The sequence below is a fragment of the Nanorana parkeri genome, unplaced genomic scaffold, assembly GCF_000935625.1.
Source record: "Nanorana parkeri isolate BGI_ZX_2015 unplaced genomic scaffold, ASM93562v1 scaffold2851, whole genome shotgun sequence".
Classification (NCBI taxonomy): Eukaryota; Metazoa; Chordata; class Amphibia; order Anura; family Dicroglossidae; genus Nanorana; species Nanorana parkeri.
The window spans coordinates 46,030-59,126 of NW_017309119.1; the positions used below are offsets into that span (position 1 = coordinate 46,030).

The following is a 13,097-nucleotide window of genomic DNA, read 5'->3' on the forward strand; positions in this document are numbered from 1 at the left end:
TAATTATAATAAAAATAAAAACCCCCAGTGGTGATTAAATACCACCAAAATAAAGCTCTATCTGTCCCCAAAAAATGGTGTAAAATTCATTTCAGTACAGCGTTGCATGACGGAATAAACGTCAGTCAAAGTATCGCAGCGCTGAATACTGAAAAATGGCCTGGCCAGGAAGGGGGTCTAAACACCTGGTCTTGAAGTGGTTAATACTTCTGGTAATACGTTATTCATCAATCTACATACTGTAGGAGTGGTTGCATCACTTGAGATATTTGTGTAATGTATGATCAGCTAGAGGGTAAGTTAAGCTTCTACTTTATAAATATCCTGCTGTTTTCAAGTGCAGGAAGAAGGACTGTAAAACTCAAAAACCCACTCACATATCCTGCACTGCCCTTTTTCCATTCTCCTCATCACTGTCAATGCACTATTTTAACCAGGGATGCGCCGATACTGTTTTTTTGGTATTGAGTATGAGTAGCAATATTTTTATTCACTACTCACCAATACCGAATACCGATACCAATGCCATGTGCCCACGATTATCAGGAAGCCGTTTTTTTTTTTAAATTGAAAGAACATCTGCTTCACTTCCCGAGACTGCCTGGCTTCCTGACCAATCAAGAAGCTGGGCAACAGGTCATGAGGTGCCGCCCAGCTTCCTGATTGGTTACGAAGCCAGGCTGCCTACCAACAAGTGAAGCCGGCTTCCTAGACATTTAGGAAGCCAGGAGGCAGGTCATAACCCGCCGTCCGGCTTCCTGATTGGAAAGGAAGCTGGCTCCATGCTGCCTGGGCACTGCCGGTCAGAGGGAGATCTCCCTCTGACCAGAAGTTCTGGTATTGGAGGTAAGTACCGGAGCATTTGAGCGAGTACGAGTACTAACCCAAATACTCGGTATCGGCACCGATACCAATACTAGTATCTGTATCAGTGCATTCCTAATCTTAACACAAGCACCAAGCATCGGTGAAGTTACCAGTGCTTATTATAGTAACTCTGTTTTCATCAGCAAAACTCTAAAATCATTTGCATTATAATAGATTTCTGAGGACGGGATGTGCCTATACATATTGACCTACATTGGAAAGCATTGGCTTCCCCATGGAGATCGGCACTGAAAAAAAGCCAAGCAGCTCTCTAAATAGTGGTATCCTCAGAGTTGCCTGATGAAGTTATTAAAGCAGCTGATACGCAGGGTTTCAAGGTAGGGGAGCTGTGGGTAGATTTTTAAATTGTACACAAAATGTTAAACCTTTTAGCTCATAACGGTTCTGCTCTTTTTGTGTGCAGGAAGAAGCACTTAAAGGCATTTGACTTTCTTTTTTTAATGCAGGAGGAAGCGTTTTGGAGCACTTAAAGTTGTGAAAAGTGCAGTGCATTACACAGAAACTGCTGTAGATGAAATTAAATTGCTGAAATGTGTAAGTACCAGCAATGTAATTTACTTAGCTGTGATATTGATATATAGCTTGCCTCATAAGCCCTCTTCTTGTTCAGTCCTGATACATCACTCGTACACAATTCCAACTCTCACCTTTTGATACAGCAGTATGTGATGATGTTACTTCTTCCTTTTTTTTCTAGGTGAGGGATAGTGATCCAAATGACCCTAAAAGGGAGATGATCGTGCAACTCATTGATGACTTCAAGATATCCGGTGTAAATGGAGTTCGTATCTTTTCCAGTATCAAAACTGGTGGAGCTAATAAATAAACAAAATAGTTATAAGATGAAAAATTAAAATTGCCGCTGGGGATTGGTGTTGTAATTTATTATTATACATGTGGGTGTAGGGATTTTGTTTGTTTTCCTTAACCCACCTAGATGTCTGCATGGTATTGGAAGTTCTTGGACACCAGTTGCTTAAGTGGATCATTAAATCCAATTATGAAGGTCTTCCATTGCCATGTGTCAAGACTATACTGCGACAGGTAAGATATATATCATCAATATACTTTGGTTGTTTGCACAAATGTATTAATTAGTTCAGTTGTCATAGTCAAAATAATAACATAGGATACATATTATTGAAACATGTTTTAGCAGTTGAATTGCAAATTGTAAATGAGAAATGTGAATATTTAGGGATGTATTTACAAAGCTGCTGAAGGGAGCGGAGTGAATAACCCAGCCGATGTGAAGTGAGCCGAACAACATTCAGCTATTCTCTCTGGCTCAGTACAGCTGATTTCAGCCGTACATCGGCTGAAATCAGCTGTACATCGGCTGCCTTTGGCTGCAGTTCGGTCTTCGACTCAGCAAATCCAACATCTGGTTCGGCTGAGAAGGCCAAAGGGACTTCGACTCAGCCAATCCAACATCTGGATCGGCTGAGCCGAAGCTCCAGCAGCTTGCTCGCTGCCATTCGCCCCTATTCTAATAGGGGCCGAACGGCAGTGAATGGATAGCCGAATGTCGCCGAGCAGCATTCAGCTCGGCTACTCTGCTCGGTATCTCCGAGATCACGGCTGGCTCTGCCTAGCTGGCATTGGCCCCGCTTCGGCTGTCACTTCTGCACAGTTGAGCCGAAGCATATATCTTCGGGTCGGATGAGCCGCTCGGCCGCCTTTGGCTGCTGTACGGGCTATTGTGAATAGCCTGTACAGCAGCCCTTCGGTTCGACTGAACCGAACGGCTCCGGCGGCCGGAGAGAGCCGAAGGATCAACTGAAGCTACGGCTGGATCCTTCAGCTCCTTTGTAAATAACCCCCCCTAAAGTTTTATTTTACCCTCCGGACTTCCTAAAGATGGATTTTGGGTTCCATCTCAATATGGCAGGTAGGCGGGCGTTTGAGTATTACTAATCTCTGCCGTCCATACGCCTACACATGCGCAGTAACTGCTGCCAAAGGCCCCACGCATGTGCTTGTTTAAGAGTCCTGTGTGATGAACATGATGATGTTTAAGTCACTCATATGAACATTATTTCCCTACACATGCGCTGTATGATCTAGCTGTATGGCCCCTTGCATTTGCAGTAATAAGCCAGGTGAGATACACAGGGTGATGTTTAAGTCACTGCCGCACACTTAATTTCCCAACACATTCACAGTATCGTCCAACTACAGTATATGGCCCACACATGCGCAATAGTAAGCCTGGTAAGACACGTGTGATGAAATTTAAGTCACTCCAGTGGGCAGTATTTCCCACAAACGGGGGTGCACAAAATAGCTCTCACAGTAATCTGTGAGTGGTGGCAACTTTGTGTGTTTGTTCCCTTTTTACTGTTGTTGTTGCATTGTTGGTCAGAAAAATATCTTTTAGGCTGGCTTTATTAAGGCTGGATTTATTTCTAGGCAGGTAGGCAGAATTCATTATACCTAGATTACAAAAAAATAAGAAGGTTGGGTAGTTGGGAAGAATAATTATTTATTGTTACTAACATAATTTTTTAGGAATTAGCAAATCTGTCCATGTGTGTTTTGGGAACTGTTCCTCAAATTTTGCTTTAAGTTCATAAACTGTGTGGCAAACCCCATTGAGGTCTATGGGGAGCACACATTGTTATTTAATGATTAGTATAGTAACATTATTTTATTACCTGTTAATCCTGCCAGTAAATCAAGTTTTGCCAATTGTAATAGGATGACAAGGTTGTACTAGGATGACAATGTTTTTCATTCTGCAGGGAAGAATAATGTCATCCTAATGCACAGCAGTATTGTCACCCAGAGTTAAATGGACATGTAGTTTTGCATGGACCTTATGTAAGAGACAAACAAATGAAAGCCTCACTCCAGTTAAAACGTTTTTTAAAAATTCCAGGAATAGTTATTTTTCATTAAGAACAAAGGTTGAAACCATATGAACACAAGCTGACCATTTTAAACACCTCCACCAGTGTTATATGTCCTCAACTCTGTAAGGGCATGAGCAGGAAGCAAGTAGTGTTGCTTTTAGGCGCAGGAACCTTTTCTTTAAGTGCAAGGTCAGCTAGCATACCTTTCTTCAACCTAAATAATTATTTAGTCAAGGCTAGGAGGCTTTCCTTATAAACTTGCCATGCTTCCATAAGCCAGTGCTTCCTTTCACTTGTCTTAGTTGTGTAAGTCAAAACGACATTCTTAAAGGGCCCTTGTGCTATAGCTGCTATAGCACAAGGGCCCTTTAAGAAAGTAGTTTTGACTTACACAACTAAGACAATTTTGTTTAACAAAAGTAAACCTGTATTGAAGCTTCATATTAAATTTGATTTTTAGGCAGTTGTAGCTGAGCAGAGCAGCCCTGAACCATTTTTGAGCTGGAGCAGTAGTTTCTGAAGCAGCTCTGGAGCTGTAAATGTTGGAGTAGCTTTGGAGACACAGCTGGGGTTTCTGGAGCTGGAAGTGAGGGTCTACCTAGGCTCCGGTGCAAACCTTGAGGTAAAACTCAACTGCTGGAGCCACTCTAGAGCTAGCAATTTGAAGTAATGCACAGTTTCCTTAATGAGCTTAATCTCTCCCTATGCATTTTTTTTTTTCATTTTTCCTACACTCTCCCTACAGAAGCTTTTAGTACCCAGGCACTATGGCTGCCCTAAGCCCTCCACCTTTTATCGTGTGGATAATGGCTTATTCAAAAGCATTTTATTGGCCATTTTAACCCTGGTTCAAAGGCCATGTAATGCATTATGGCCTAAAAAAAATAGCCTGGACGATGACCTGATCTGAACTGTTATTGCACTCACAATGTACAAAGCCAATCAGAGTAGCTCTGTACTTTGTGATCATTGTGAACTATTCACAGCCATCACAATGGTAAACACTAGTAGTGTTTACAAACATTAGGCTCATTCATACCAGCAAAAGCTCCCCTTCCTCCCTTGTAAATGAGCTGAATATTTATAAACCCAACAGGAAGGAGGATTGGCAGAACAAAGGTGTAGGCAGAAGTCTTAAAATGCCACTTAACAATTGTGGGACCATTTTTTTAAAGGTAGAGGGAGTGTAAAGTACCACTGATTGCCAGCAGTGATTGCAGTAATGTTTTTTGAAGGGGATGGTTTAAGGTGCCACTGGCCATGAGTGATTGTGGAATTGTTTTTTCAAAGGTGGTGGTGAGGTTTTAAAATGCCACTGACCACCAGTGATTGTGAGATTGTTGTTTTTTTTCTTGATCGAGTAATACAGGACACAGACTATTTTTGTTTTATACCCTGGGTTATATGCTACCTTTAGATGATTGGACACTGACAAAAGTTAAAGGCTGCAAAAACAGCCCCTGTATAACCTCTCCCTTTCCCAACAAGCCTCAGTTTTTGGCGATGGACATGTTATCTCTCTTAGTGGAATATCTAGGCAGTCTGCTTCTAAAAAAACAGTGGTCCCAGGTTTTGTTGACCAACGTACTATGGACAGAACAAACTCTGCAGCGCTTACTTATTCAGACCCTTTGGTCCAAAAGCCCCTCTCCCATTCACTTCTGCATGAGGGTTCTGGGCCCAAGGCCACCTTCAAAGCAGTGCTGTATGTCCAGTTTTACACCAAAGCATCATGACTAAGAATTTTGGCTGTGTGAGACAAGCAGGCTCAGACCCTCAATTGTCTCACATGTCTGCCTAGTAAGGCCAGGCTCACCCTAGCTTGGTGGATAGCCAGCCCTGGTCTTCATAACAAATGCCAGCCACTCAGGCTGTTGAGGAGTCCTGGATACCCTCTCAGTACAGGGGACTTAGTCATCAAAGGAAGAAAGGTTCCCCATAAAGGTCTTGGAATTGATGGCTGCCCCTTCATCACCAGATGTCTCTGCTGTGAGGGCAGCCAACTAGGATTCCTTCAGACAACGCCACTGCTGTTATTATTATTATTATTGTACAGGATTTATATAGCGCCAACAGTTTGCGCAATGCTTTGCGAAATGTAGGGAGACAGTACAGTTACAATACAATTGCAATACAGTAGGGTTAGGAGGCCCTGCTCATGAGAGCTTACAATCTAGTAGAAGTGATACAAAAGGTAATAACTGTATAGATTGAGTTAGTGGAAGAAATAAAAGGACAGTTATTATGTTGAGGTGGGATAGGCTTCCCTGAAGAGATCAGTTTTCAAGGATCACCTAAAGGTGGACAGAGTAGGAGATAAGCGGACCGATTGGGGTAGAGAGTTCCAGAGGATAGGAAAAAGGAAGGGAAAGTCCTGGAGGAGAGCCAGGGAGGAGGTGATGAGAGAACTGGAGAGATTAGTGGAGAGGACAGTTTGGGTGATATTTTGAGATAAGGTTGATGATATAGCTAGGGGCAGAGTTGTAGATGACTTTGTCAGTTGTTAGTATTTTGAATTTTTTTATTTGGCCAATTGGGAGGGGCGGTGGGCATTGAACAGTTGGTAAGGCAGATGAGCAATCATGATAGATTGAAGGCGGGGTAGCCTGTTTAGTGGTAGGCCAACAAGGAGGTAGTTACAGTTGTCAAGGTAAGAGATAACAAGGGAGTGATTCTCACAGCACCAGACTGTCCTAAGAGGGTGTGGTACTGGGTTCTCAGTCTCCTGTATGTGGGCCCTCCCAGATCATCCAGAACTTCTGTCCCAAGGATCGGTCCTCCACCTTGCTTCTCGGTCTTTGGTTTTAAAGGCCTTGCGGTTGAACCCTGGATCCTGAGAGACAGAGTTCTCTCAGATTCAGCCATCCCTGCTTTCTGAGCTAGGAAGTCACCCTTTTGCTAAGTCTACCATTGCACCTTCCATCCTAGGAAGTTCTCTGCGGGACGGGTCCCTTCCTTTCTTCAGTCTGATCTGGATTGACATCTGGCCTTAAGCACCATCAAAGGGGACATCTGGGCCTTGGCTATTCTGTTCCAAAGACCACTAACCACTCGCTCTGTGGTGAAAGCATTTGTGCAGGGTGTTACACACATCATCAATGACTCAGAGGGGACCCAATTTTGTTCTTTGGGCCCACCAACAGCTGCCCTTCAAACCTATCATGGATCTTCCCTTGGTTGATCCCTCTCCCAAGCAGGTCTTTCTTGTTGATATTACATCTGTAAGGCGTGTCTCTGAATTAATGGCTTTGTCCTCAGTAAGTAGTCATTTCCATTGTTGCACAGATATAATGGTTATCCTGAGGCCTAAGTCTTTCTTTCTTCCTTAGAAGGTTTCCTTTATCCACCTTGAGGACATTTTCCTCCTTCCTTGTGTCCTGCTCTGAAACATCCAAATAAAATGTCTCTCTCATATCTGGATGTGGTACACCCTATTCAAGTTTACCTCTCTGCTACCACATCCTTCTGGCAGTCAGATTCCCTCTTTGTCCTTCCCAAGGGAGCTCCCTGCTTCTCGTTCTTCTATTGCTAGGTGGATTAGACAGGTCAGAAGTTGGACATATGGCCTATAAATTATAAATGGTAATGTTCCTTCCTTTCCTGTTAAAGCTCACTCTACTAGATCTGTAGCTTTCTGGGCTTTTATGCATCAGACACCCGTTTCCCAGATTTGCATGCCCGCTGCCTGGTCTTCTCCTACATAGTTACATAGTATTTGGGGTTGAATAAAGACATACGTCCATCAAGTCCAACCCATATAGGTCCACGCATCATCTCATTCTTAGGGATACTGGTATCCCTGGATATTACGGTCCCTCAAGAAATTGTCCAAACGTTTCTTGAACAAATCTACACTCTTGGCTGAAATCACTGCCGCTGGCAGTGAGTTCCAGACCTTAACCGCTCTTACTGTAAAGAACCCTCTTCGCCCATTGTGCTGGAATTTTTTCCCCACCAACTTTAGGTGGTGGCCTCTAGTCTTTGTAATGGAGTTAATCTCAAACAGTTTGTTGCCAATGTTGCTGTCACCATTGAACATCTTGTACATGAAAATCATATCCCCCCTTAATCTCCTTAATTCCAGCGTAAACATGTTTAAGGTCAGAAGCCTTGTCTCATAGCTCTGGTCCTCCATTCCCCTAATTAGTTTTGTTGCCCTCCGCTGGACTCTCTCCAGTTCAAGGACATCCCTTCTCAGTACCGGCGACCAAAACTGGACCGCGTACTCCAGATGTGGCCGAACCAACGATCTATATATAGGCACAATTATAGACTTGTCCCTGCAATACATCCCCTTCTTAATACAGGACAAGACCCTGCTAGCTTTGTTTACCGCAGCTTGGCACTGCAAGCTACCATTCAGTTTGTGGTCTACAATGACCCCCAAATCTTTTTCTATTTCTGACTTCCCTAGCGGCATACCCATGATTGTATAGCCTATTTGTTTATTTTTATGTCCAAAGTACATTACTTTGCATTTATCGACATTAAACCTCATCTGCCATAGTATTGCCCACTCCCCTATTTTATCCAGGTCCTCCTGTAATGTTATATTGTCACGATCCCTTTCTAGTACCCTCCCTATTTTTGTATCGTCTGCAAACACGGAAACATGGCTATTCATTCCCTCCCTGATGTCATTAATGAATAGGTTGAACAGTTACTCTTCATACATTTATTAAGTTTTACATGGTGGATGTCCAGGCTTTTGCTGATGTCAGCTTACAGAGTAAGGTACTTTAGACAACACTGTGAACTCTGTGTTCCTTTCTTGGTCACACTGTGTCTTGTACTGTATGATAAAGAAAATAAGATTTTGACTTACCTGTAAAAATCCCTTTCATGGATCTCCCAATTGCTTGCTAAAAAACTGAGGCTTGCTGGAAGAGGGAGGGGTTATATGCCAGTATCTAATAACCTGAAGGTAGCATATAATCCGTGGTCTAAGACATTAAGGGCCCGTGTCCTGTGCTCTACTCCAAGAAAAGGATTTTACAGGTAAGAATAAAATCATAAATAAACGAAAGGTAAAAGTAAATCCAAATATTTTTCCTTTTAATAGTAAAAAACACAGTGCTTAATAGAGCTTTCTTACCACTGAAAGAAAGCTCTATTTGCCTCAAAAAAAGTATATAAAATTTGTTTGAGACAGTGTTGAATGACGAGTAATTGTCAGTCAAAAACAGGAGGGCCCTGGGTATAAAAGATTCAGATCTAATTAACCAATTTAGGTCCTGCAGCAGTGGCTTTCTTGAAATGTGGATAATAAGAGAATTTCCACATAGAAGTTGCCACACATAACAGTGCGGACAGTGGTTGCTCTCTAAGAGACAGCTCAGAGGTTTGGTAGGTACAGGACTCATGTATAACAATCATGTGCAGAGCTAAATAAATATATACAATTCAGTGAAATATGTGATATAACAATAAGATATATGAGTATATGCTTTAAAAATATATACAAACGAGCATATCAAAACATGAAAAGATGTGAACAAAGTGATAAAAACAAAGTCCAATGTGCATTAATTATAATCGTGCAAATAAATGCAGGGGATAAGCCACTAGATAGATCCAAACGAAGTTGCGCATAGACGTTACGTATGTAGGGCTGAGCATTTGACATCACTCTTCTCAGCTGAGCCGGATGGACAGGAGTCCCATTGCACCCATAGATTTGTACTGTGGTGTCCATTGGATATTTGTTGTATGCCTTTTGTCACCTGTGACATTGTGAGTACCTGCTGTTATTCAATAAATAGTATTTTTTGGACGATACACACTATATCCTCTTTATATTTGTCCCCCTTTGAAATTATGTTATTTGCGAGCTGAGGAGGTTATCTGGTCTTCAGTCATACGTGCTTCCTTCCCCTATAAAGAAGGGGAACACGCTTTAAGACCTGGTTCTGTGGGTCTATCTCCCCAGGTGAGCACTGTTCCAATTTTGCATTCACAAGGTGGAGGTGAAAGTCTGTCAGGATTCTGTGGCCACTGCTTACTTGGAAGTTTGGATCTATCTAGTGGTGGACATTAGACATGTGCGATTCGGTTCGTTCCGAAATTCGTTTTGGACGAATTTTCGGAAATTCGGAGATTCGGATGCATCCGAATTCCGAATTAAAGCTAAGCCGAATGCAAACGAATCCGAAATTCCCGATTTCCCGAAATTCGTTATTAAACGAATTTCGTTGCAGCAAAATGACATTAGGAAAAAAAAAATATACAACAGTTACCTTCTCCAACAGTTGTATGTTTAAAGTACAATAGCGTAGCGTAGAGGGTAGGGGACAGGTTTGCCATTGTTAAGGTCGCAGGTTCTAGTCCTGGCTAAGGTAGGGGGTAAAGATTTTTTTCTTTGCTTTTGAATTGACATTCTCCTATTGACCTAAATGTAATTTCTCATTTTGCTATTGGACGAATTCCGCAGCAAAATAATTTTTTTTTTTTTTTACAGTCTGCAGAAAATGAAAAAAAAAAAGCGTGAGGTTTCCCCCCAATTCATACCAGACCCTTTAGGTCTGGTAGGAATGTTAGGAGGGAACCCCAGTCCTAAAAAATGGGGGAAAAAACGTGGGGTCCCCCCTAACAGTCCTACCAGACCCTTGATCCGAGCACAAGCCCGGCAGGGCAGGAAAGGGGGGGGCGCGATCGAGCGCCCCCCCTCCCTGCGCCTTACCAGGCCACGTGCCCTCGGCATTGGGAGGGTGTCCCCGTGCCGATGGGGACAAGGGCCTCTTCCCCACAACCCTGACCCGGTGGTTGTGGGGGTCTGCGGGCAAGGGGGCTTATTTGCATCGGGGTACCCCTTTAAATAAGGGGGCACCCAGATGCCGCCCCCCCCCTTGTGAATGAGTAAGGGGTACTTGTACCCCTACCCATTCACTAAAGGGTTAAATCAAATAGTTAGTAAAAAGTCCAGACTTTTGACAAAATCCTTTAATTGAAAAAAAAACAAACAGTCAATTTTTGACTATTCCTTTAATAAAAAAATGAAAAAAAAAATGGCTCCATCGATGTAATCCAGAGTCAGGATCAGGATGCAGGACCCCCGCCGACCCGCCGAAATAAAAAAAGTCCCGCCGCAGACGACCACCCGAATCTGACGAAAACTAACAAAAATGACATTCAGTTTGAAAGTCAACAGATGGGCGGAGCGAGCTATGACGTCACGGCGCGCTCCGCCCATTTGACATCCTCAGCTGTCAACTGCTACATATTGCAGTCATATATATCAAATGCTTCTATGGTTAAAGTACAGAAGCTATAGAGTAGTGGTTAAAGCACAAGCTTGCCATTGCTAACGTCCCAGGTTCAAGTCCAGCCATGGGTAAATAAAGTTTTGTTTTGTTTTTTAATTGGCATTCTCCTAACATTCCTACCACACCTAAAGGGTCTGGTATGAATTGAGGGGGAACCTCAGGCTTTTTTTTTAACGTCACGGCTCCCTCCCAGCTGTCAACTGCTACATATTGCATTCATATATATCAAATGCTTCTATACTTAAAGTACAGAGGCTATAGTGTAGTGGTTAGAGGTACAGGCTGGCATTGTGAAGTTCACTGGTTCAAGTCCAGCCAAGGGAAAGTAACATTTTTTTTTTTTTCATAAACGAATTTCAGCTGGACTACCGCTAACGAATTTCGTCCGAAACTAATTTAATTTCGGACCCGAAAAACGAAACGAAACTAAACACATTTTTTTTTTTTTTTCAAAACTAAACTAAACGAATTTTTTGCTGGTGCACATGTCTAGTGGACATTTATTTGCACAATTATAATTGTTGCACATTGGACTTTGTTTTTATCACTTTGTTCACATCTTTTCATGTTTTGATATGCTCTGTTGTATATATTTTTAAAGCATATACTCATATAACGTATTGTTATATCACATATATTGCACTGAATTGTATATATTTATTTAGCTCAGCACATGATTGTTATACATGTTTTAGATATTTTTTATTTATCTTGAGTGCTTAGTAGCTCTTATTTTCACTTATTTACTAGCGCTGATCAAATATTGTTTTTATAGGTACAGGACTCAACAAGGTAGAACATAGTCCCATAACAATTTTACACCCAAACTCCCATGCTGCTATGCCACCACCCTCCAATAATCCCCACCTCCCAATTAAGACACCACACTCGAGATTGGAGTTAAAATGGCTGTAGCAGCCTTTTATTGCGTTAATGGGTTCTGTAGGTAATTTTAGGTATACTCCTTGTTTTTTTCACTTTGAACATTGTAAATTTTGCTAATTAAATTTGCTAATTATAATGTTTTTGGATATTCAGGTATTGCAGGGTTTGGATTACCTACACACGAAATGTAAAATCATCCATACAGATATTAAGCCAGAGAATATATTGATGTGTGTAGGGGAGGGGTACATCCGAAGATTGGCTGCAGAGGCTACTATGTGGCAGCAGTCTGGGGAACCTCCGCCCTCTGGATCCACCGGTGAGTAGTACATCTTTTACCTGCATCACATAATTCACTACACTTCAGCTTACTTCCTAGTTTGTTAACTTTGCAACCATGCCAACGCATCTCTCTCTAATCAGCCTCTACCATACTCACACAGGTTGCACTCCAGACATCTTTATCCCTGCACCAATACATAGACATTATTGTATCTTTTGAATACTGTCTGCCTAACACATTTTTCTTAGTGTTTTCTTAAATCCTGCTGTTCTTTTTCTTTTGTGGGGTTTTATCAGTCAGCTCTGCACCTCCTTCCCTCCAGAACTTGGTAAGTTAACAGGTTAAGCCCCCTTTAAAGGCTCACCATGTTTGACACAAACTGCACTACCTTTCTTTGGACACGTAGTTGCTTTGTGAAACCTCATTTATCAAACACAATTAAAAATTGTAAAAGAGTTTAGGCCTAAATGCAGTACATGCCTAATATTTACATGCATTTTAGGATAAATATCAGCTGTAAACCCCTGTCTTTTTTTTTGCGTATTCATCACTGTAGTAAGAGCTATTACATTAAAGAGCACATGAACATTTACAGTTTAGAGAGTTTCTGGGATGCATGTTGGTATATTTCACATTGCCTATGCTAGTCCTGATTCTATTCCCAATACACACATTTACCTGCAGAATCCTGTGATGTCACTTGACAAGGTAGAACATAGTCCCATAACAATTTTACACCCAAACTCCCATGCTGCTATGCCACCACCCTCCAATAATCCCCACCTCCCAATTAAGACACCACACTCAAGATTGGAGTTAAAATTTCAAGTGAAATTTCAAGTGAAACAGGGTGTGTATAAATAACACGTTTACTTATAACAAACAATATAAATATATCTCTAACTATATCTGAGGTCTGTGAAG

At 41.9% G+C, this 13,097-nt stretch overlaps 1 protein-coding gene across 1 annotated transcript in view; it reads left to right on the forward strand.

Annotated features, from left to right (window-relative positions):
* The window catches only part of LOC108802420 (SRSF protein kinase 3-like), a 50,410-nt gene extending 37,717 nt beyond the window's left edge, over positions 1-12,693 (forward strand). The window contains exons 3-8 of the mRNA XM_018574277.1: positions 1,335-1,422; positions 1,586-1,673; positions 1,826-1,932; positions 12,044-12,209; positions 12,470-12,501; positions 12,676-12,693. Coding sequence (XP_018429779.1) covers positions 1,335-1,422; positions 1,586-1,673; positions 1,826-1,932; positions 12,044-12,209; positions 12,470-12,501; positions 12,676-12,693 — 499 coding nt within the window. The remainder of the gene's footprint in view (positions 1-1,334; positions 1,423-1,585; positions 1,674-1,825; positions 1,933-12,043; positions 12,210-12,469; positions 12,502-12,675) is intronic.
* The last annotated feature ends 404 nt before the right edge of the window (positions 12,694-13,097 follow it).